The 20,982-nt window shown below is 60.7% G+C and overlaps 6 protein-coding genes across 10 annotated transcripts; 4 read left to right on the plus strand and 2 right to left on the minus strand.

Moving 5' to 3' along the window:
• Positions 1–949: 949 nt before the first annotated feature.
• On the plus strand, positions 950–4,561 carry LOC147913523 (uncharacterized). Its single transcript, XM_087417800.1, has 5 exons — positions 950–979; positions 1,077–1,978; positions 2,356–2,598; positions 2,710–2,830; positions 2,919–4,561. The coding sequence occupies exons 1-2, from the start codon at positions 950–952 to the stop codon at positions 1,929–1,931; spliced, it is 885 nt and encodes a 294-aa protein (XP_087273926.1). The 3' UTR covers positions 1,932–1,978; positions 2,356–2,598; positions 2,710–2,830; positions 2,919–4,561.
• A 3,530-nt stretch (positions 4,562–8,091) lies between these two features.
• CLDN9 (claudin 9) lies at positions 8,092–10,752 on the plus strand. The gene has a single exon (XM_004438146.3). The coding sequence runs from the start codon at positions 8,474–8,476 to the stop codon at positions 9,125–9,127; it is 654 nt and encodes a 217-aa protein (XP_004438203.1). The 5' UTR covers positions 8,092–8,473; the 3' UTR covers positions 9,128–10,752.
• On the minus strand, positions 10,084–13,461 carry CLDN6 (claudin 6). 2 transcript variants are annotated; one of them, XM_087449497.1, is made up of 2 exons: positions 13,310–13,461; positions 10,084–11,451 (listed from the first exon to the last, which is right to left on the minus strand). In XM_087449497.1, the coding sequence occupies exon 2, from the start codon at positions 11,415–11,417 to the stop codon at positions 10,752–10,754; it is 666 nt and encodes a 221-aa protein (XP_087305623.1). In that variant the 5' UTR covers positions 11,418–11,451; positions 13,310–13,461; the 3' UTR covers positions 10,084–10,751. The 2 variants fall into 2 exon arrangements, with proteins under 2 accessions (XP_087305623.1, XP_087305624.1); XM_087449498.1 differs by lacking the exon at positions 13,310–13,461 and adding an exon at positions 12,529–12,690.
• An 819-nt stretch (positions 13,462–14,280) lies between these two features.
• On the plus strand, positions 14,281–16,351 carry TNFRSF12A (TNF receptor superfamily member 12A). Its single transcript, XM_004438147.3, has 4 exons — positions 14,281–14,413; positions 15,152–15,256; positions 15,505–15,639; positions 15,723–16,351. Exons 1-4 carry the CDS (start codon positions 14,320–14,322, stop codon positions 15,776–15,778), a joined length of 390 nt encoding a protein of 129 aa, XP_004438204.1. The 5' UTR covers positions 14,281–14,319; the 3' UTR covers positions 15,779–16,351.
• Positions 16,352–16,568: 217 nt separating this feature from the next.
• HCFC1R1 (host cell factor C1 regulator 1) lies at positions 16,569–18,214 on the minus strand. Of its 4 annotated transcripts, none has more exons than XM_004438144.3 (4): positions 17,783–17,923; positions 17,410–17,466; positions 17,177–17,305; positions 16,569–16,952 (listed from the first exon to the last, which is right to left on the minus strand). In XM_004438144.3, the coding sequence occupies exons 1-4, from the start codon at positions 17,875–17,877 to the stop codon at positions 16,817–16,819; spliced, it is 417 nt and encodes a 138-aa protein (XP_004438201.1). In that variant the 5' UTR covers positions 17,878–17,923; the 3' UTR covers positions 16,569–16,816. The 4 variants fall into 4 exon arrangements, with proteins under 4 accessions (XP_004438201.1, XP_087305628.1, XP_087305629.1 ...); XM_087449502.1 differs by lacking the exon at positions 17,783–17,923 and adding an exon at positions 18,120–18,207 and having other exon boundaries at positions 16,570–16,952; XM_087449503.1 differs by lacking the exons at positions 17,410–17,466; positions 17,783–17,923 and adding an exon at positions 18,120–18,214 and having other exon boundaries at positions 16,570–16,952.
• Positions 18,183–20,969, plus strand: THOC6 (THO complex subunit 6). Its single transcript, XM_004438141.2, has 13 exons — positions 18,183–18,322; positions 18,902–19,017; positions 19,115–19,179; positions 19,270–19,373; positions 19,463–19,500; positions 19,582–19,630; positions 19,752–19,823; positions 19,910–20,012; positions 20,098–20,147; positions 20,238–20,300; positions 20,400–20,510; positions 20,597–20,731; positions 20,812–20,969. The coding sequence occupies exons 1-13, from the start codon at positions 18,284–18,286 to the stop codon at positions 20,890–20,892; spliced, it is 1,026 nt and encodes a 341-aa protein (XP_004438198.1). The 5' UTR covers positions 18,183–18,283; the 3' UTR covers positions 20,893–20,969.
• The last annotated feature ends 13 nt before the right edge of the window (positions 20,970–20,982 follow it).

Genomic DNA, 20,982 nt, shown 5'->3' on the forward strand with positions numbered 1-20,982 from the left:
TCAACTTTGTATTGGCCTGACTTACAATAGTGGGATTTAGATGTAAACCGAAACCTCACCACAGTATGCACACGGTTTTGGGTTGATCAACCATTAGGAGATTCTGTAAATATTGGAATTCCAGCCTGATTTCTCTTAGCCTGCCTCATTTGGTTTGCTGTATTTGAGAATCATTACAGACTTTTGCTTTTTCACAGAACTACTAACTCTTTAAAAGTATCCAAATAGTCTTACCTTTCTCTGCCCCCAGGCATGGAATAAACCACATTTTTTTTTTTTTTTTTGGTGAGGAAGATCAGCCCTGAGCTAACATCCATGCCAATCCTTTTTTTTTTTTTTTTTTTGCTGAGGAAGACTGGCCCTGGGCTAACATCCGTGCCCATGTTTTTCTACTTTTTATGGGACACTGCCACAGCATGCCCTGACAAGTGGTGCATCGGTGTGTGCCCAGGATCCGAACCCAGGCAGCCAGCAGCGGAGCGCCCGCACTTAACCGATACACCACCGGGCCATCCCTAAACCACATCTTTTTACTGGAGGACAGGATTAGAGGCTAACATCTCGGCTCAGGGGACACGGAGCAGACTGTCTCAGTGAGGGCAGTGGGTGAAGTCCTTCCTAACCCACCTAGAAATGTTCTAATACAGGTTTTTATATTCCAATTTCCAACAGATTGACCATTTGCTCCTTTTTTCCGATTCTCACCCATCTGTCATTTACAACTGTTCGTAGCAACGTTACCACAAGCTACATGTCAACAACTTTGCTTTTGAATTATGATATCGTTTCATCTTTTGTTTAAGCTAAATGAGTGGAAATCTGCGTAGGTCTTGACGCATGCCCAGGAGCATCAGTCCGGAATCACTAAGGGCAAATCCCCAAAAGGGGAGAACCACACACTCTCTCCTCATTGGCCGCCGCAGGGGGGCGCGGCAGGGCGGCCGTGGGGATGCCGCGGCTCAGTGGACCCTCAGGCCAGGTGGGGGCGCCCACTGCGCGTGTGCAGCTCCTAGTCTCAGGGATAGGGGTGTGGGGCCGGCGACACCGTAGGACACCGTGATTGGTTGGGGCCAAAGGAGGGCGGGAAGAAGACCTTGGCAGAGAGCGCTGCTGCCTCTGATTGGCTGTCAGGGGTAGCGCGTGCCGGCGGAGAGACGCGTAGGCCCCCCGGCGCACAGGCCCTTGATTGGCTGAGGGCGCGGCGGCGCACGGCTCCGATTGGCTGGGTCGTCTGCAGCTCCGCGCGTGGCCTCCTGCGGGAGGGACCGGGCAGCCGTGGGAGACGCGCGCCGGGACCTGGCGCAGCGGCGGCGGCCAAGCTGGCGGCGCGGCTACCCCGCTCCCGCTCGCACCCGCGGCTCGCCGGCGTCCGCGCCCACTCGCGGCTGGGCCGGGCCTGCGCGTCGCTGTCGCTGACTCCGCCGCCCGCGGCGTCCCTGCTGCATCCGCCGCTGCCCGGCCTGCCGCCGGGCCTGAGCCCCGGGCCGCCGCCGCCCTCGGCGCTCGCCCTGGCCGAGCTGCCGCCGCTGCCCGCGCTCCCGCTGCGGCCCGAGCCGCTGGCGCCCTGGGGCCCCGGCGCCCACCTGGCGCTGCCCGAGCTGCCGCCCGAGGTCTGTGCGCCCGCGCCGCCCGCCGCCGCGCTCGCCCTGCAGGACCTGCCGCGCCTGCCCGCGCCCGCGCCGCCGCCCGCGCACCTGCCGCTGCCGCCGCTGCCCGAGGCCGCTGTGGCCGCCACGCCCGAGCCCGTGGGCGCGCGCGGCCGCCCGCCCCTGGTCGCCGCCCCGCTACCGCTGCCGCCGCTGCCCGCACGGCCCTCGGCCTTCAGCCTGCTGGCGCCGCCCTCGCCCCGCGACCCCTGGCCGCTACCCGCCTTCCCCCCGCCCCTGCCGCCGCCGCCCCCCCCTCACTTCTTCCTGTCGCCGCCCTGCTGACCACCCGGGCCTCCCCGAGGCCACCGACGCTGAGGGGCTGAGGGCTGGTAAGTAGGCAGCCCTGCCCGGACACTCTCTCCGCCTTCCCCGCGGGCAGATTCAGAAGGCGTGGGGCAGGGCCCGGCTTGGAGAAGAGGGAGGGGGTGACGGGAGCAGCCCGAGTTTGGGGGAGGAAGGAGCAAGTCTGAAAATCCACTCACTTTAAGATTAGGGTCTTATTCCATTTTCCCCTACTGCCCTACAGCAAGCCTCTTGCGTGGTTATTTGAGAATATAATTCATCCCTCGTGCTGATAAGCCAGCTGGTGATCTGGGCAGGCTCCACCTGGGGAACCCACAGCACGTGGCTTGAGAAAATGAAAACAAAAGTTTAAAATGCTTTAACTAGGGTATCCTAATGTCTCATTTTCCCTTATAAAATAAAGGATTTGGATGCCACCGCCAAGACCCTTCTCCGCTTTCGTTTGTATGGCTTCTTGGAAACTCGGATCCTGCCTTCCAAGTCTTAAGAAGTCAGACTTGCAACTGAAATAGATCCAGGGGTCCCAAGGGCCTGGGTGCACCAGGAAAACAGTGGTGTTGAGGGACAATCGATACTGGGCCCTGGAGCAGCAGTGTCACATGCAAGGGCTGTGAAGTCATCCGCAAGGGACAGGAAAGCTCCCACTGTGAGTCATGAGAGGATGCCCCTGTTCTCTCCCCATCTTTACCTGCCCCCGCCCCCCTCCAGTTTCTCCCCAGGGCATATAACTCAGAATAAGTTTCCCTTTGTTACTCAGGTGGCTTGGGCTCAGGTAACCAGGCAGCTGCCCTATCTCAATGGGCAGCTCAGGAGTGGTGTCAGGAAGCCAACTTGACCTTGGGGGACCTCTGAGAGCCTGGGACCCACCAGCAAGAAAGGTAGTGTGTGAATTTATTATGACTGCTGTAGCAAATCACCACAAACTGGGGGGCTTAAAACAACAAAGATGCATTCATTCTTTCACAGTTCTGGAAGGCAGAAGTCTGAAGTCAAGGTGTGGCAGGGCCATGCTCCCTCCAGAGGCTCTAGGGGAGGCTGCTTCCTGCCTCTCCCAGCTTCTGGTGGCTCCTGATGATCCTTGGCTTGTGGCCGCCTCACTTCAGTCTCTGCCTCTGTCTTCACGTGGTCTCCTCCCCTGTGTCCGTGTCTTAAATCTCCCTCTGTTTTTCTCTTATGACGCTTGTCTTTGGATATCACCGTAAACCCAGAATGATCTCATCTTGAGATCTTTAACTTAATTACATTTGCAAAGACCCTTTTTTCAAACAAGGCCCAGGGCGGGCCCAGTGGCGTAGTGGTTAAGTTCACATGCTCCGCTTCCCTGGCCCACGGTTTGCCGGTTCGGATCCTGGGCACAGACCTACATACCGCTCATCAAGCCATGCTGAGGCATCGTCCGGCATAGAAGAACTAGAAGGACCTACAACTAGGATACACAACTATGTACTGGGGCTTTGGGGAGAAAAAAGAAAAAGAGGAAGATTGGCAACTGATGTTAGCTCAGGACCATTTTCCTCAAAAAACAAACAAACAAACAAAACCCAAAAAACCAATAAGGCCCCTCTCAGTTTCCAGGGCTTAGGACCTGGACATAGCGTGGGGGGCCACCATCCAATCCATACAGGCCACTGTCCTCTCCCCTGTGGGGCTGGCCCACCTCCCAAGCTGGCTGCCCAGCTTCCTTTACATGTTTTAGGCCCTGTCCCCGGCTGACCCTGCACCTTGGGTGCCCTTGGAGTCCTCAGGCAGGAGCCGAAGGCACTAGTACCTTGATAAAGCTCTCACTGGCACAGGAAGAAAGTAGAATGACTGTCTTTCTTCTTTGCTGTATTATGCCCCAGTTCCCATTCCTGCTGGCTTGCTGCTTCCTCCACCATCTTTAGGTCCTGTCGCCCTCCTCCCCTCTCAGCTAAGAATCAGAGAGTACACAGGAAGGACCTGATTGGATGTGTCTTCTTAAAGAAGACAGCTTTGAGAGGGCAGCCACACCCTCCAAACTCCAGATCCATGGCTGACTGCTGCTGGTTGAAAGCTGACAGTTAGGACTGATAATAAAGTTAATTGCACAGCAACTAGAAGGATGTGCAACTATGACATACAACTATCTACTGGGGCTTTGGGGGGAAAAAAAGGAGGAAAAAAAAAATAAATAAAGTTAATTGCTACCCAGTTAGTGGAGTCTGCCCAGGTTGACAAGTGAAACCACCATCATGTTCTTCACAAGATACTCTTGTCTCGCGTCAATACCTGTACTGACCCCAAGGTGCGTGAGGCGCTGGCTGCCTGGGCAGATGCCTCCGGCGGCCCTGGAGGGAGGTGTGGCAGACTTCTCCCTCTGTTTCACAGCTGGGAGGCACCTGAGATGAGGGCAGCTGTGACTTGCCCAAGCCCTGCGGTGGGGTTGACACCAGGTCTGACCCAGAGTCCAGTAAGCTGCCTGCTGTGAGTGACGAGCAAACAGTGCTTTCTGTGTCAGGGACACGGACGCGGTGAAAATGAACCTGGGTGGAGGGTGGCTTCTGCCTAATCAGATCCAGATGTGGTTCTCTGTGGAGACTTCCCAGCACAGGGAACCTCGGAGAGTGGGGGAAGGAGGGAATGGCTGTCTGGGGAGGAATGGGGTGGGAGGTGGGTGGGGTGGTGCGTGGGAGGGGGGCCTGCCACCGCTGCCTTTGGGGGAAGAGGCACCAGGAGGCCCGGCTTACTCTCAGGAAGCTCGGCCTGCAGTGCTGGGCAAAGAGCCAGGCTTTGAAGTCAGGGTCTGGGGTTGCATCAGGCTTGTCCTGTTTCCTGTGTGTAGACCTGGCCAGGTTCCCGCAGCTCTGTGAGCTTGTTTCCTTGTCTGTAAAATGGGGTAGTAAACCAGTGGGCATTGTTAGGGGACTTCGAGGTTTCATCTGCACCTTTTGGTCCGGGAGCCAGGAGACCTGGCGTCTCTGCCTATGAAATCGGGGCCTCGGGCGCCTCCCCAAAGCAGCAGGTGATGCTGCCCTGGGGTTGTGGTGTGGCCTCCATGTCCACCCCCATACCCTTCTGGCACCGCGGCGGCTCTCATGACCGCTCATTCCCCTCCTTTGTCATTGGGCCACACTTCCCCTCTAAAGGGAGCGAGATATACCATGGGATTGGAGTTAACCACTTCCATCCTCCCCTCATCTAAGCTGAGTTCCAGTTTCTTCTGCCTACCTGAGCCTCCCCACCCCCTGCCCGCCCAGAGAGAACAAAGACCAAGTCCAGTTCTGTCACTCCTTGAAGGGGGGAGAGGGGCGAGGGCTGCCACCCTGTGCCTCGGTTTCCCTCCAGGCTAGTACTGTGCGGAAGTTCTCCTCCCCACCTCTTTCCCAGGTGGAGCCGAAGGGGGTGGGGATTCAAGGGACTTGTGAAAGTGCCATTGAGATGGTAACCGCGCAGAGGGAGTCCCCATCTCTCCACGCCCATGGCATTCCAGCCCCAGTCACAGGCCCTGCTTAGGCCCCAATGTTCACCCTTCGCTTCCCAGATTCAACTGAATCCAAGTGGACCAGGGGACCCAAGAGAGGGCCTGGGGCCTCCCAGCCTCTGCCTAAGGAGGGTGAGGGCTGAGAGCAGGAAGTGCACTGCTGCCTAGGTGCCCTGAGAATCCTCCCCTGACCCGCCCCTTCCCACCTCTCCTAATTCTCTATTTCCCCACTTTTCTCTCCCTCTAGACCTTGTGGGGAGGTGCCTTGTCTTATCCTAGAGGGGAAAGAGTGGGAGATTTAGGTGGGAGGAAGCTGAAGCCGCCCAGCTACCCTGGAGGAAGGTCCAGCAGAGATTGGTCTCTGGGAGTGGGGGGCAAGAGGGAGGCAGTCTTCATTCTCTGAACATCCACCTCCCATGTGGCGGGCCAGCCCCTGGCAACACAGGGTCTCCCTCTTTGCTTGTCTCTAGGCCAGAGGCTTCCCTGGTATGTGCAACCCCCCACCAGGCCCCATCACAATGCTGGGGGTTTAAAGCTGCCTGGGGAACTGGTGGGCCCTTGAAGCAAGGCCCGACTGCAGGCTGGTCAACTGTCTGGGATTCCCCAGGACGCATCTTAACACTCAAACCGGGAACGTCCCGAGCAAATAAGGACAAGTTGGTCACGTTAAACCCAAGGCAGGAGGCGGACTGTTTCTCTGGGCCTGGGGGAGAGAACAGGCCCTGGGCTGGGGCTGCCCAGGATGGGAGGCCTTGTGTGCGGGTCGGTGGGCCCCTCAAGAGACCCAGGGCTTGCCACTGCCGTCTCATACCTGCCCGAACCAGTGCAGCTGGATTCCTCTTGGCCCTGGAAGGAAGGCCGCAGAGGGAGCCCACTGGAGGCTGGCCTCTATTTGCCCTTCTTCTCAGCCACCGCTACTCCTGTGAAATCTCAGGCCCCGGGGGCTGGATGAGTTGCATAAACGGCCCCAAGATTCTCCACGGCCGTCCCAGTCAGCAGGGGGCTCTGGCCATTTTCCAGCTCTCTGTCATCATGTCCATGAGGCTGGAGGAGCCCTGCCCCGTGGCAGTGTGGGGAGGCACGGGCATGGGGGAAGCCCTAACCATCGGAGTCGACCTTTCAGACCTGCTGCTGGGCGCTGGCCTCAGGCTCTCCATTTTAGGGGGAGGGGTTCTCAAGCTTTTTTAAGTCACGTGTCCCTTTGCAAATCTGATGAAAGTATAAACCTCTCTTCCCCAAAATGCCAAACCCATTCCCAGAAGCAATGCACCCACCTGAAGTTAGAATCCTTTATAAATAAAGCCCCATTGAACAGGTGAGGAGGCCCCCAGCGCCCTGCCCCTCCACCGGGTGTAGAGGTGCAGCAACCAGACATGCAAGGGGGCCCCTCACAGTCCTGCCCCCACTGGCTTGGTTGGCTCCAGCTTGGCCCCCAGCCCTCCCGGGGGCCAGCCAAGGGGTGCCTCCTCCCAGGGCAGCCAGGCCAGGGGCCTTCCTCAGGAGGAGGCGTGGAGGCCAGAGGCTCTCTCCCCCAACTCTGCCTTTGAGCCTCCTCCCATCCCGGAAGGTGTATGAAAGGAAGGAATTTTCATCAGCCTTCCCCTTTCCCTCAGATCTTGGCACCAAGGGAGGGGCTTGAGGGAGTTTGTGACCCACCCCCCTAAAATGAGGGGCTTGTGTTTGTGGGTCCCATGAGGTTTGTCAAAGGGGTTTTTGACCCAAGGAAGTTAAAGACTTTGACGTTCCATGATCTGTCCTTGGTGGGGGCAGGATTTGAGCCATGGTCTGTGTGACTCCCAGGCTGCCCCCACCAGGGGCGTCACGGGCTTCGAGGGGGTCTACAGGAGGGGGTCTTTCTGGGGACTGTGAGGCAGGGCCCAGGGAGACCTGAATCACCTGGGCTTTGCCGCCCTCCCCTCCTCCGTGGCGTCTCATCCAGAGACATCAGTCACTCCCCATGGAAGAGAGTAGGTCCTGGGGTTTCACCCAGCTCAGGCTCCTGCCCCTCCCCCACCCCACAACAGGCCCCTTCTCCCTTGGCCCCTGGAGACCTTCAGCAGCTCAGCTCGGCCCCCAGTTTCAGCAGCAGGGGTGAGGAGGGCACACCTGAGCTGAGGTAGAAGTGGGGGATGGATTTCTAGGCCGTTACCTGGGCGATGCCACCTGAGCTGGGCGCCAGGCACCTGTCACCTGGGGAACAGTGCGGGCGGGGCCTCACCCTTGGGAGCTGCCAGTGCCACTGGGCTGAGATAGGAGACAGATCGGATTCCGGAGGGTCCCCGGCGGGCAGGGGTACAGGGGCGGGGGAGTGTGAAACTCGGGGAGCTGGGGTGCATTTGCATCATGAAACGAAACGGGGTGAGAGAACAAAGCCGGCAGGGGAGGGGAGGCTCAGGAAGGCAGCCGAGGGCCCCGCATCCCTTACTCCACAGCTCCTCCTCAGTCTCCCCATTCCTTTGTCTCTGCGTTCCCACATGCACGGATGTTCTTTTGTCCCCCATTCCTTCCTGATCACAGTACACCCCCCCCCCCGGGTTGACCTGGAGGGCCCCCTCCCACCCCCAGCCCTGCCTCATCCCTGTAGCTCTGGCTTCCCCAGTCCTGGCCTCCAGCTCCTCCCCCGCCTTGGCCTTAAAACCCCGCCTGCGGCAGGGAGCTGGCAGAGTCTCCAAGTGGCACCCGAAGAGTGTGCATCGCACAGTGTGAACCTGCGCCAGCCTGAAGGTGGGTCGGGAGGGTCTGTGCAAGCTGGGTCAGACGGGCGGTGGCCAGACGTGACTGCAGGGTGTCAGGAGCAGCAGCCACCAGGCATCTGACAGGCAACGGGCCCCTGAGGGGACGCTAGCTACTCAACTAAGCAGGACCGTGAGGCTGCTTTGTTTGTCGAGGGTCCGAGACACACCTGTGAGGGGCACGGAGCAAGGAGGTGCCTCACAGGAGGCCCACAGATGTGAGGACTGTCCTGGCCTGAGAACGCCAACTTCCCCTCTCCTGGGCACCAAGACCCCACCCAGCATCGTCTAACCCACCCCTCCAGTCTACCAGGCCGCCTAGGGTTGAGAAGACCTCACTGAGGGGACAGATGGCTTCACCTGGCCTTGAACTACTGGGCATGACCCTGGCTGTGCTGGGCTGGCTGGGAACTCTGGTGTCCTGCGCCCTGCCCCTGTGGAAGGTCACTGCCTTCATTGGCAACAGCATCGTGGTGGCCCAGGTGGTGTGGGAGGGGCTCTGGATGTCCTGCGTGGTGCAGAGCACGGGCCAGATGCAGTGCAAGGTGTACGACTCGCTGCTGGCGCTGCCCCAGGACCTGCAGGCGGCCCGCGCCCTCTGCGTCATCGCCCTCCTGCTGGCCCTGCTGGGCCTGCTGGTGGCCATCACGGGCGCCCAGTGCACCACCTGCGTGGAGGACGAAAGTGCCAAGGCCCGCATTGTGCTCACCGCGGGGGTCATGCTCCTTCTCTCCGGCATCCTGGTGCTCATCCCCGTCTGCTGGACGGCCCACGCCATCATCCAGGACTTCTACAACCCCCTGGTGGCCGAGGCCCTCAAGCGGGAGCTGGGGGCCTCCCTCTACGTGGGCTGGGCGGCGGCTGCCCTACTCATGCTGGGCGGGGGCCTCCTCTGCTGCACATGCCCCCCACCTCAGATCGACCGGCCCCGCGGACCGAGGCTGGGCTACTCCATCCCCTCCCGCTCGGGCGCGTCTGGGCTGGACAAGAGGGACTACGTGTGAGGTGGAGGGTGACCCCGGAGGCCTTGTGCTGATGCCCTGCTTAACCCCTGCCTTCTGTCGACCCCTCCCCAGGTGAAACCCACGTTCCAGAAGCTCCAGTCAGGCCTGGCTGCAGGTCTGGTCTTATCTGGCCTGGCTGAGCCGAGACCCACCTCGTGGCCTGCCCTCACCGCTCCTCAGCCAGGGCCTGAGCTGATGGGGTACTCTGACCTGCCTCTGCCTGCCCCAACAAATTGCTTCCTTCTTTTTGTTTTTGTGAGGAACATCAGCCCTGAGCTAACATCCATGCCAATCCTCCTTTTTTTTGCTGAGAAAGACTGGCCCTGAGCTAACATCCGTGCCCATCTTCCTCCACTTTATATGGGACGCTGCCACAGCATGGCCTGACAAGCGGTGCGTCAGTGCGTGCCTGGGATCCGAACCCGGGCCGCCAGCAGTGGAGCGCATGTGCTTAACTGCTACGCCACGGGGCCGGCCCCCCAAATTGCTTCCTTCTGCTGTCCAGGACTTAGGCTGGCCCTCCTCCTCTTCCTCTCTCAGCCCTCCACAGCCCCAGGAACCTGGACCTCACGCAAAGGGCAGTAGCTCCTTGGCTCCAAAGCAAGGAGATCATGCTCTTCTTGCCCTGGGGTTGGTCTCCTCCAGCCTGGCCGCCACCTGCATCCAGAGGCCCAACCCTCTGGGAGCACTAGTCTGCTTCAGGCCGGAGGCCTGGCCCCCCACCCCCACCTGCGAGTCAGGAATAAATAGAGCATTTGTAACTTGGCTCCTTTGATCTGTGGTTGGGCAGGTGGACTCCCCTGGGGCTGTCAGGCCAAGGCCTGCTCCGGGTCCTGCCAAGTGGGTAACCTCACTGAGGCCCTGCAAGGCACGGGGGCAACAAAGATGAGCCACTTGTGCCCACCTCCTCCTGCCAGGCCAGTCCTCAGCAGCCCCTCAGCAACGCCAAAGGCAAGGAACACAACAAAACGTGCTTTATTTAGTAAAAAGTGGTGAGTGTGGGCAGGGCATGGCAGAGTGTGCAGGGGCTAGAGGTGAGAGGGTCAGAGGTCCACTGCACAGCTGGGACACGGCTCAGGATGGAGGAGCTCAGGGTGGAGGAGCCCGAGGTCAGAAGACATGGAGGTGGGCGGTTCCTTGGTAACTTTACACCTGCTCTTCTACAGGCTACCTGAGGCTCAAGAGCCTCGGGGTTCTAGAGGCCTGACCAGCAAGACAGGGCTTGTCCCCGCAAGCCTGAGAGGCCCTGCCCCAGCAGCTGCAGGAACTCTTGGGGACAGGCTGACAGCACCTGGACAGCACGCAGCCTTCCCACTGAGCCCGCAGCTCCAGGTTGGCCTCCCAGATGGGGATGTCCAGGGTGGAGAATGATCCAGAAACTCTGAAGCACCATCTCTTTGGCTCCATCATCCAAAGGTGAGAAACACCAGCAGCAGAGGCCAGGGGGAGTCTGAGTTTCTTCTTGGCTGGGTTATCAAATAGACTTAAAAAATACCACGCCCAAAAAAAATTAAAAGCAAAAACAAGATAAAAATAACCTCAAAGCTGTCATGGATCACCCTCTTGATGACTCCAGCTCCGGGTTAGCTTCCACTGTCAAAGGAGCCCCCACTGCCCTCCCGAATTAGACATAATTCTTAGTAGGGTACTCGGAGGGACCCCCAGAGGTGGCATGTGGGATGGACGCTGAGTATCGGGCCATGTAATGGCTGGGGCCCCGGGACCCCCCAGAGGGGCAGGTGCAGCACAGCAGCCCCCCACCCAGCAGCAGAAGGCCAGAGCCTGCCCAGCCCAGGTAGAGGGAGGCTCCTAGCTCCCGCTTTTGAGCCTCGGCCACCAGGGGGTTGTAGAAGTCCCGGATAATGGTGTGGGCTGTCCAGCAGATGGGGATCAGGGTCAGGACTGCTGAGATGGCAAAGATGATCCCAGAGGCAAGCACCAGACGTGCCTTGGAGTCCTTGTCCTCCACGCAGGTGGTGCACTTGGCCCCGGCCAGGTAGACCAGCAGGCCGAGCACAGCCACGAGGAGGGCGATGATGCAGAGGGCACGGGCCGCCTGCAGGTCCTGGGGCAGCGCCAGCAGCGAGTCGTACACCTTGCACTGCATCTGGCCCGTGCTCTGTACCACGCAGGACATCCAGAGCCCCTCCCACACCACCTGGGCCACCACGATGCTGTTGCCGATGAAGGCGGTCACCTTCCACAGGGGCAGGGCGCAGGACACCAGGGCATTCACCCAGCCAAGCAGTGTCAGGATGATGCCCAGTATTTGCAGACCAGCGGAGGCCATGCCGAGGGGGAGGCTGAAGCTGAGAGGAGCTGCACTGGGGGACAGAAGCAGAGTAATGTCAAGATGGGCCGGCCCAGACGCCTCGTTCCCAAAGAGTGCTAAGCCCCAGACCATGTGCCGTTGCCACCACACAGGACACCAAAAATAGGAACTCTGGGAGTTGGGTTCCATGTCCTGTAACATGGGCAAGGCACACTCCCTGAGCCTCATTTCCTCATGGGCAAAATGAGCATTTAATGCTTTAGTATTTATTTTTTCCTCTAGTTATATGACAGGCTTACAAGAGTGAATATGTGAGCACCCAATCCTGGCTGTTTTGAGTGCAAATGAAATATAAAGCCTATGCCCGCACTAGTCCATGGCCTCAGCCACTGTGGGTACATTTTATCAAACAGCAAAGTGCCAAAAAGAGGATGAGACAACAGTACAATTTCCAGGTGGTTTTCACAGAGCACACAGATGATGGGGTGGCTCTGGCTAGGAGTTTCAGGCTTAAAACTTGTCAGTTTCCACACCAAGATTAGAGATCCAAGTCTCCCCCCACCACCCAACAGGAGTGTCCAAACCCTCACCCCAACCTGGTTCCATCTCCCAGATAGGTGATTACCAGTTTGATCTTTTTTTGTGTGTGCGTGAGGAAGATCAGCCCAGAGCTAACATCCATGCTAATCCTCCTCTTTTTGCTGAGGAAGACCGGCTCTGAGCTAACATCTATTGCCAATCCTCCTCCTTTTTTTCCCCAAAGCCCCAGTAGATAGTTGTATGTCATAGTTGTACTACCAGTTTGATCTTAAGATCTTGTGTCCCCGGTGGCCTATCAGTCCTGGCCTTGCCTTCCTCTGCCTGGCCCAGCCCAGCCCAGCCCTGGTCAAACTCGGGAGGGGCAGGAGAGATGAAGAAAAAACCCCTCCCACCTAAAAGCACTTCCTTCCCCAAGACCACCGGCTGCCTCCCTGGGTCCTGCTCTGCTGTCCCCAAGCTTGGGGATATTTTCTTGTGTATTCTTGCCCCAAATGCCATCCTCTCAGGACACAACTTCCCTAAAAGGAACTAAAACCCTTGGAGTCTGTCCAGTGAACCAGTTCCTCTGCGGCAGCCGGGGCCTCCTCACCTGTCTCCCCTCACACTCCACTTCGTGTTAGAGGTCGCCACCGGGATCAGTTCTGTTCAGGGTCCTGTTGTGGCTCTCCAGTGCCCAAAGTAGCCAAGCGCAGCTTGGACAGAAACTTAGCCCCAGCCCCAGCAGTGTGGCCAGAGGGCAGATTCTCCACTTGCTTCTCGTTTGCGCCCCGCCCTTACCCGGACCGAGCTCCTGACCTCGAGGGAGATCGGACGGGGCCCGCCAGCCCGCACTCCTCCCAACCTGGTGTCAGCCCTCCAGGCCTCTGGCGGAGTTAGGGCCGGGACCACGCCGGCCTAGGCACCCGGCACCTCTCCCTTCCAAGCGCGCCCCTGCCCCCGGTCCAAGGGCTCCCCATCTCGCTGTCGACCCCTATTTCCCTCCGAGTCCGGCCCGAGGAAGGGTGTCCTCAGCTCCCCAGCCTGGGAGCCCGGCGCCCGGGAGGGGTTTAATGGCGGCGCTAACAGTAGGGTCCGCTTCGGCAGGTGAGGGGGAGGGGAGCCCCGCCCCAGAGAGGCAGCGCAGGTGGGGGAGGGGAGCCCGGGTTTCGGTGCCTTTGTCCTGGGGGAGGGGGAGGGGCGTTTAACCCTGCTGGGGCTGCCGAAGGACCCGATCAGCTCCGCGGCTTTGGTGCAGCCCCCCGCCCGGGGGCTCGCCGACCCGGGGGCCGCCGCCAGATCACACTCACCCCACCCACGCCGCCACGCCCCCAGCACCCCGCTCCTCCGGCCGTCTACCTCCCCCCCAACACGCACCCCTCCCCCAGGCTCACCTGCGAAGAAGTCCACAGAGATTCGTAGGAGCCCGCCGAGTGTGGGGATGGGGGCGGAGGCGGGGGTCTTAAAGAGGCTGTGACGTCACCGGACCACCGCCCGGGGGAGGGGCAGATACCCCAGTCCAGCCTGCAGCCGGCGCGCGAATCCCAACCGCGTCAGTGGGGGCCGCTCGAGCCCGGGGCCACTGGGCCCGCATCTGGCCCGGGTGCGGGCTGACGTCGGGGCCCGCAGTGGGTGAGACCCGAACGGAGCTTAGGTTACGACTCCGCCACTTAATAGCACTGTGACCTCGGGAACTCACCCAGCCTTCCCGAGCCTCGATTTCATACTCTGCAAAATGGAGACAACGAGCCCAGATTTTACTAACTATGTCCTAAGGTAGATATTAAAGGACGCATTATTAACAACAACAAACACATAAATACAGAGAACAGATTGGTGGTTACCAGAGGGGAAGCGGGGAGGGAGGAGGGCGAAAGGGGTGACGGGGCACATGTGTACGGTGACGATGTAATTAGTCTTTGGGTGGTGAACATGATGTAGTCTACACAGGAATCGAAATATAATGATGTACACCTGAAAGTTATATAATGTTATAAACTAATGTTACCTCAATAAAAAAAATTAAGGACATATTATTCTTGTTCTGTTATTATTAATGCCCCTGGGGTCCTTAAGAAAGCTGCAATTATCTCTGCCATGGGTTGTTTCGTGTCGGATTCCCCCTGCCCCTAACACACACCTCCCGGACCTGAGCTCCGAGAGGGCAGGGCCAGGCGGGTCTGAGTTCCTGCAGGGGCCCGGCCGTTCGCGCGCGAAGACCGTGTTTGTTGAGCGAACGGCTGAACTTAGCGGGCCGGGCGGGGCGGGACGTCCCGGAGTGGATCGCGGGCCGGGCCGAGGCGAGGGATCCGCCCCGGAAGGCGGGGGCGGGGGCGGGGCCGCCGCTGTCCGCGAGGGCCGGCAGGCGGCGGGCACAGTCGGCAGCGGCCGCCGGACGCGCACCATGGCTCCTGGCCCGCTGCGCCCGCGGCTGCGGCTCCTCGTGCTGGGACTCGGGCTGGCGCTGCTGCGCGCCGCCGCCGGGGAGCCGGTGCCAGGTACGCCTGGCGGGGGCGGGGGCCGGGCGGGAGGGCGTGGGGGCCGGAACCCCCAGCTCGGGATAGGGAGGTCGCCATTGGGGACCTAGAGGAGGGGGCAGCACTGGGGTGACTGGGCGGACGTGGGGATCGAGGGTCAGGTGGTCTCCAGACACTGCGCTCCCTGGCCAGGGGAAGTCCCATCCCGCTTCGAGCTTCATCCACGATTCAGGCCTGTTTTCCCGCCTCTCTAACTCGGGGGGCTTCTGTCCTGAAAGTCCGGACTCGGAAGTGGAGAAAAAGTTTAGGGCGGGATGTTTCCTCCGGTGAGGGGGCACGCCCCCAGCCAGGTCAACACCGGGTCTACCCAGCTCCAGTGACCTAAGAGTCGGGAGGGGTGTCGAGAGCCTCGGGGGTCTGTGCCCCCTATACCATGTGGGGTGCCCCCTTCCATCCGGTGACTTCAGTGCCCAGCTATGCGGGGGGAGGGGACCGGGGTCGGGCCCGGTGCCCGGGAGTGAGTCACCCGCCGGCGGCAGGGGGGGTTGTGGGGACCTGATCCCCCTCCACCCCCCCGCGTCCCGCGCTACGCCCCCTCCCTCCGCGCCGCCGTGTCCCGGTCGAGGCGTGCGGTCACCTGTGAGGAATGCGGGGGGAGGGCGCCGGTGACTCACGTTATTCGAGCCGGCCGACCCTGACCTCAGCCCCCAGAATAGCCGCGCCCCGCCCCCAGCCTCTGACCCGCGGCCCCCTCCCCAGGCACCACCCCCTGCTCTCGCGGCAGCTCCTGGAGCGCGGACCTCGACAAGTGCATGGACTGCGCGTCTTGCCCGGCGCGACCGCACAGCGACTTCTGCCTGGGCTGTGAGTGGGGGGCGGGGCCAGAGGCGAGCGGACCCCTGACTTGGGGGGGGGGGTGCTGGGGTGGAGAGGGAAGCAGTGAGCTTCCGATCTGGGAAATTAATGGCGGGGGCGAGGAGGCGGGAGGCGGGAGTAGGGAAGGGATTCGGATCAGGGTGGGGGCCACGGTGGGGGAAAGGCTTCAGGCTCAGGTCTAGGGGGCGGGGCTGGGCCGGAGAGGGGTAAGGTCTGACTTCGAGTCCCGCCCCCAGGCGCTGCGGCCCCTCCGGCCTCCTTCCGGCTGCTGTGGCCCATCTTGGGGGGCGCTCTGAGCCTGGCCCTCGTGCTGGGCCTGCTTTCCGGCTTCTTGGTCTGGAGACGGTGCCGCAGGAGAGAGAAGTTTACCAGTGAGTGTGCCCGGCCCGCCCGCCGCCCCCATAACTCCCCAGCCTCTCCTCTGCTCTTGACCACCCTTCTGCTTGTCTTGCAGCCCCCATCGAGGAGACCGGCGGAGAGGGCTGTCCTGGCGTGGCGCTGATCCAGTGACAGTGAGCGCCCCTTGCCAGCAGGAGGCCCCACCTACTCATCATTCATTCATTCATTCATTCATTCTGGAGCCAGCCCCTACCTCCCAGACACACAGCCAGAGCCAGCCAGGCTGTTCCAACCGCAGGGGTGTGGAAGGATGGGGTTCGGGTGAATCACTGCTCTGAGGTCTGGGCCCAGGCTTCCGAGGAGACTTCCAAGGTGTCTGACTGCCCTGTCTCTGGCTCCAGAACAGAAAAGGAGACCCACGCTGGCTCACACCAGACAGCTGACACTAAGGAACCGCAGCATTTGCACAAGGGGGTCCCTCTCCCCGCCATGGCCTGGGGGCCAGGCTGACCTGAGGGACAGACACAACACCAGGCCCCACCCACTCAGATGTACTGAAATTCCACCACGGGGTCTCACCCTGGGGGGTTAGGGACCTGTTCCTAACACTAGGGGGCTGGCCCTCTAGGGGGGGCTGGCCCTAAGACACTGCCCCCAAATCCCCAAAGGGGGGGGATATTTATTTTGGGGAGAAAGTTTGGAGGGGAGGGAGAATTTATTAATAAAAGAATCTTTAACTTTAAATGGTTCGGAGAGTGTCCTGATCCCCAGCCCGACTTCCCAGAGCTGGCGGGAGCAGTGAGTCAGCCGCGGGGGCGGGGGTGAGGCTCTGACTCACACATTCTCAATGCCTGAGCCCAGCCTGCCAGGACCTGGCCTGGGCCCTGACCGTATTCCAGGGAAGATCTTGAGGAGAAATCCCAGCATCCAGCGCCAGCCCTCCCCCTCTTCCCAAAGGCCCCAGGTTCCAGACTGAAGCCTTTATTTGCTCAGCAATCTTTATTCAGTTCTCCTGTGGGTGGGGTGGGGGGGGGATGCCTCCCTTCCCATGTTCCTGCCCCTCCCACCCCAGGCTTTGTGGGCACAGTGTCCTCCTCTGTTAGGGGAAGGTCATGGAGGAAAAGCAGAGCAGCTGGTCCCTTCCTTGGGGTGCTGGTCTCCCTGTGGTGGGGAAGAAGGAAGGTGGGCAGGGGCAGTGCCCACCAGCACTCAGAGCTCCATTATGTCCCCAGCTGGGGTTGCAGGGTAGTGGGAGGTGGGGGTGTCCCCCAGCCTCAGCAGCCGGAGGGCCTCAGGGATCAGGTTCCCAGGGTAGCGCCAGAGAAGCAGCTCAGAGCAAGGGCTCCTGGAAGAGGAATGGACAGTCAGGGCACAGGGCTGAGGCTGGCCTGGCAGAGCCATCCCCCACCAGGGGCTCCTGCTGTAGGCACCTTCCAAGAAGCCAAGATGGGAAACAGAAGTTGGTTAGAAGCTAAAAATAGCAGGATGAGGCAGGGCCTGGAGGTTAGCTCCCAGGAGCGGGTATGATCCTCCAGAAGACCCAGCCCTTGGATGGTGGATAGTGCCTACCTGAGTGGGGGCAGAGCTGGGAGGAAAGCCATGGGGGGGCTGCAATAAGGGTGGTCATTGTGCAGGCTGAGTTGAGAGAAGTGGGTGGCCATGTTCTCCTCGGACAGGAACTGCTTGCGCAGGGGTTCCCTAGAGAGAGACAGGGAGGCAAGCAGGGTGGGATATTCAGAGCGGAGGCAGTCTGATGGGGACCTGAGGTCTTGTTGGGAGTCCCTCCCTGCCCCCAAACTCACTGCTCCTCCTCCAGGCGCCGCTTGGTGCTCATGGGCACGGCTCCTCGGAGAGGGGAGCTGGGAAGAAAAGAGAACCAGGTGCACCCCACCCTCTTGGCCCCATCCCGAGGATCTGCCTGCCTGAGCCTGCAGGGTCAGCCAGGAGCCTCCAGCACATCCCTGTCTTAGCTGACACCTAAGTCACCCCTCTCTCCCTGGCCATCCAGCAGCCTGCCGCGGAAGTCTCAGTCTCGAGCCTCCAACCCTGTCTTAGCTCATGTGCAAGCCCTGCCGACTCGCCCCATCGCGTGTCACCTTGCAGACCTCCCCTGAGCCCCCAGCCAAAGCTCTTGCACTCCTGGGCCAGGCCCAGCCAGGGCCCCTCCACACACACCTCGTGTCCACGCCTCGGGGCGACCCCGAGGCAGCCCGCGGATCGCGCTGGGCCCGACCCAGGGGGCCTCGCTCCAGGGGCTGCTGCAGGATCATTGGGGTTCGGGGTCCCGAGGGCAGGGGTGGGATCCAGGCGACAGGGGCGGAGCCTCTAAGGGCGTGGCCCAACGCGAGGGGCGCGGCCGTAGGCGCGCGCAGCGGGGAGGTTCCGCGCAGGCGCGGAAGACGGGCGGCGCGTGGCTGGAAGGCGGATCTGCTCAGCAGGGTGGGGGAGGGGATCCGGCTCAGCGGGGCTGCGGTGGGCGCTACTTAGTGTCGAGGATCTTCGCGGCGGTCACCTCAGTTCCTGGGTCTCGGGTTAGTACGCGGCGGCCGCCTTCGCGCCGGGCCTGCCAGCGGTCTCGGAGAGGTGGGGTGCCGCGAAGCGGAGCGGATCGCGGGCACGTCCGGACTCGTGAGGTTGCGTCGCGCGCGGAGCACTCTGGGACTTGTAGTTCTCGAGATGGAGCGAGCTGTGCCGCAGGCGGTGCCTCTCGGTCAGGTGAGGCGGGCGTGGTTGCGCAGTGTCTTCTGGGCTTTGTAGTCCATGCCCGGCTCGGAAGGGGCGGGCGAGGAGTCGTGCCCTGAGTCCTGTTTTGCGTGGGCTCTGGGCTGGGACTCGGACTCTGACTCGGGGGTGGGAGACTCACCCAGACATCCTTAAAAGGACTAACATGAAAGTCGGAGGATAGGGATTATAAGCATGTTTTTCTGTATTGGGGTAGTAGAGCCACTTTTTAAGCGCTTTCTACGAGGCACCCCTGTGTGAAACTCTTTGTGTACAGTACCTCATCCAATCTGACAAAATGTCCTGTGAGGTCCATTTGACAGTTGAGGAAATTTGGACGAGAGGCTGGGTGCTTGCTCAAGGTCCTATAGGCATCACGCCTCAACTCTACTCGCCTCGCCCTCTTCTTGGAGCCACCCCTGGGACTGTGAGGGCAGGTGCCCACTTGGTGGGCCGCCTCAACGGAGGGCTGAGAAGTCTGGGCAGTGGGAAGCTGGACTGGCGGCAGGGGAAGCAGGAAGGAGTCTGTGGATTGGAGGTCCCAGATGGTCTTCATCCAGCCTCTCCCTACAGGTGGAAGTGTTTCAGGCCCTGCAGCGGCTGCACATGACCATTTTCTCCCAGAGTGTGTCGCCCTGTGGGAAGTTCCTTGCCGCCGGCAATAATTACGGGCAGATAGCCATCTTCAGGTACCCTTGGCCCTGCTCCCCACCACCCATTAGCTCTGGCACCTGGCCCTCCTGTACTGATGCCCCCTGCTTCTGACCCTCTCCGCTCTCCCTTCAGCTTGTCTGCTGCTTTGAGCTCCGAGGCCAAAGAGGAAAGTAAGAAACCCGTGGTGACCTTCCAAGGTGGGTGCAGCCATTGAGTCTGGCTTCGGGGACCCCAGCGTGGAGGAGGGGAGCAGGACAGGGTCACTCAGGGTCTGCCTTTCCATTTAGCCCATGATGGGCCCGTCTACAGCATGGTCTCCACTGATCGGCAGCTGCTCAGTGCTGGGGATGGGGAGGTGAAGTCCTGGCTTTGGGTGGAGATCCTCAAGAAGGTAAGGAGCGTGGGGCTGGGGGAAGTGCTGGGGCGCCCAGCCCCAGAGAGAGAGAACCTTTGAAGTCACCCAGTGTTTCCTCCACCAAGGGCTGTAAGGAGCTGTGGCGTCGTCAGCCCCCATACAGGTGAGCCAGGGCCATGTGGGCAGGGGCATGTCGGGGTGAAGGTACCCTTCAGCAGAGCTGACGCCACTTTCCCTCCCCCAGGACCAGCCTGGAAGTGCCTGAGATCAATGCTTTGCTTCTTGTCCCCAAGGTTTGAGCCCTTTGTGACTGGGGCTCTGCCCTGCCCTCTTCTTGGCCCAATCTTTGATCCTTCCCCTCTCCCTGTCCTGATTTGACATTGACTTCCGACCCCACCTCGCCTTCCTCTGCAGGAGAATTCCCTCATCCTGGCCGGGGGAGACTGTCAATTGCATACGATGGACCTTGAGACGGGGGCCTTCACGGTGAGATGGCCACGGAGCTGGGGTGGTCAGGGCAGCACCGGGCCTTCTTCCCAGATCTTGTCCTGACACTGGCCCTCTCCCTGTAGCGGGCCCTCCGGGGCCACACGGACTACATCCACTGCCTGGCACTGCGGGAGCGGAGCCCCGAGGTGCTGTCAGGGGGCGAGGATGGAGCTGTGCGACTTTGGGGTAAGGGAACGTCTGGTTGGAGGGAAAGACGGTGGTGAGGGAGACTGGGGCAAGTAGGATGCCTCTCATGGTTCTTCCCTCACAGACCTTCGCACGGCCAAGGAGGTCCAGACGATCGAGGTCTATAAGCACGAGGTGAGGGCACACTGCACGCGTCCTCCCTTCCTTCTCCCTGGGCATCCCCTGCGTCTTCACCTCCTCCTTTCTTCCCCTGCTCCCTCCCAGGAGTGCTCGAGGCCCCACAATGGGCGCTGGATCGGATGTTTGGCAACTGACTCAGACTGGATGGTGAGCCGGGCAGAGGGCAGGATGGGGAGGCAGCTCTGGGCCCTGCCAGCTGAGGGCCTGTGGCTCACAGTGGCTGGGGACCCCCACCTTTCTGTCCAGGTCTGTGGAGGGGGCCCAGCACTTACTCTCTGGCACCTCCGATCCTCCACACCCACCACCATCTTCCCTATGCGGGCTCCACAGAAGCACGTCACCTTCTACCAGGACCTGGTGAGGCCCTCTGTCTTGCTTATGTCACCCCTGTCTGGCTCTCCTCTCCATCCCTGAACCCTGATCCCCCTCCCTGCCCCCCACAGATTCTGTCAGCTGGCCAGGGCCGCTGCGTCAACCAGTGGCAACTGAGCGGGGAGCTCAAGGCCCAGGTGCCTGGCTCCTCCCCAGGGCTACTCAGCCTCAGCCTCAACCAGCAGCCAGCAGCCCCTGAGTGCAAGGTAGGTCCTGCAAGGGGCTATGGGGAGCCTGGGAGGCCAGGGCAGTGTGGGCAGGTCAGTCAGCCCCACCTTGCCTCCAGGTCCTGACAGCTGCTGGCAACAGCTGCCGGGTGGATGTCTTCACCAATCTGGGCTACCGCGCCTTCTCCCTGTCCTTCTGATCTCCCTCGGCAGTCTCCCATTCCAGGGATTTGGAGTGTTTTTATTTCTTTTTTTACAAATAAAATTTCAGGCTTTCGTTCCATGTGCTT

Source organism: Ceratotherium simum, chromosome 26 (assembly GCF_057802395.1).
Source record: "Ceratotherium simum simum isolate JZ-2026a chromosome 26, ASM5780239v1, whole genome shotgun sequence".
In the NCBI taxonomy this organism is placed as follows: Eukaryota; Metazoa; Chordata; class Mammalia; order Perissodactyla; family Rhinocerotidae; genus Ceratotherium; species Ceratotherium simum.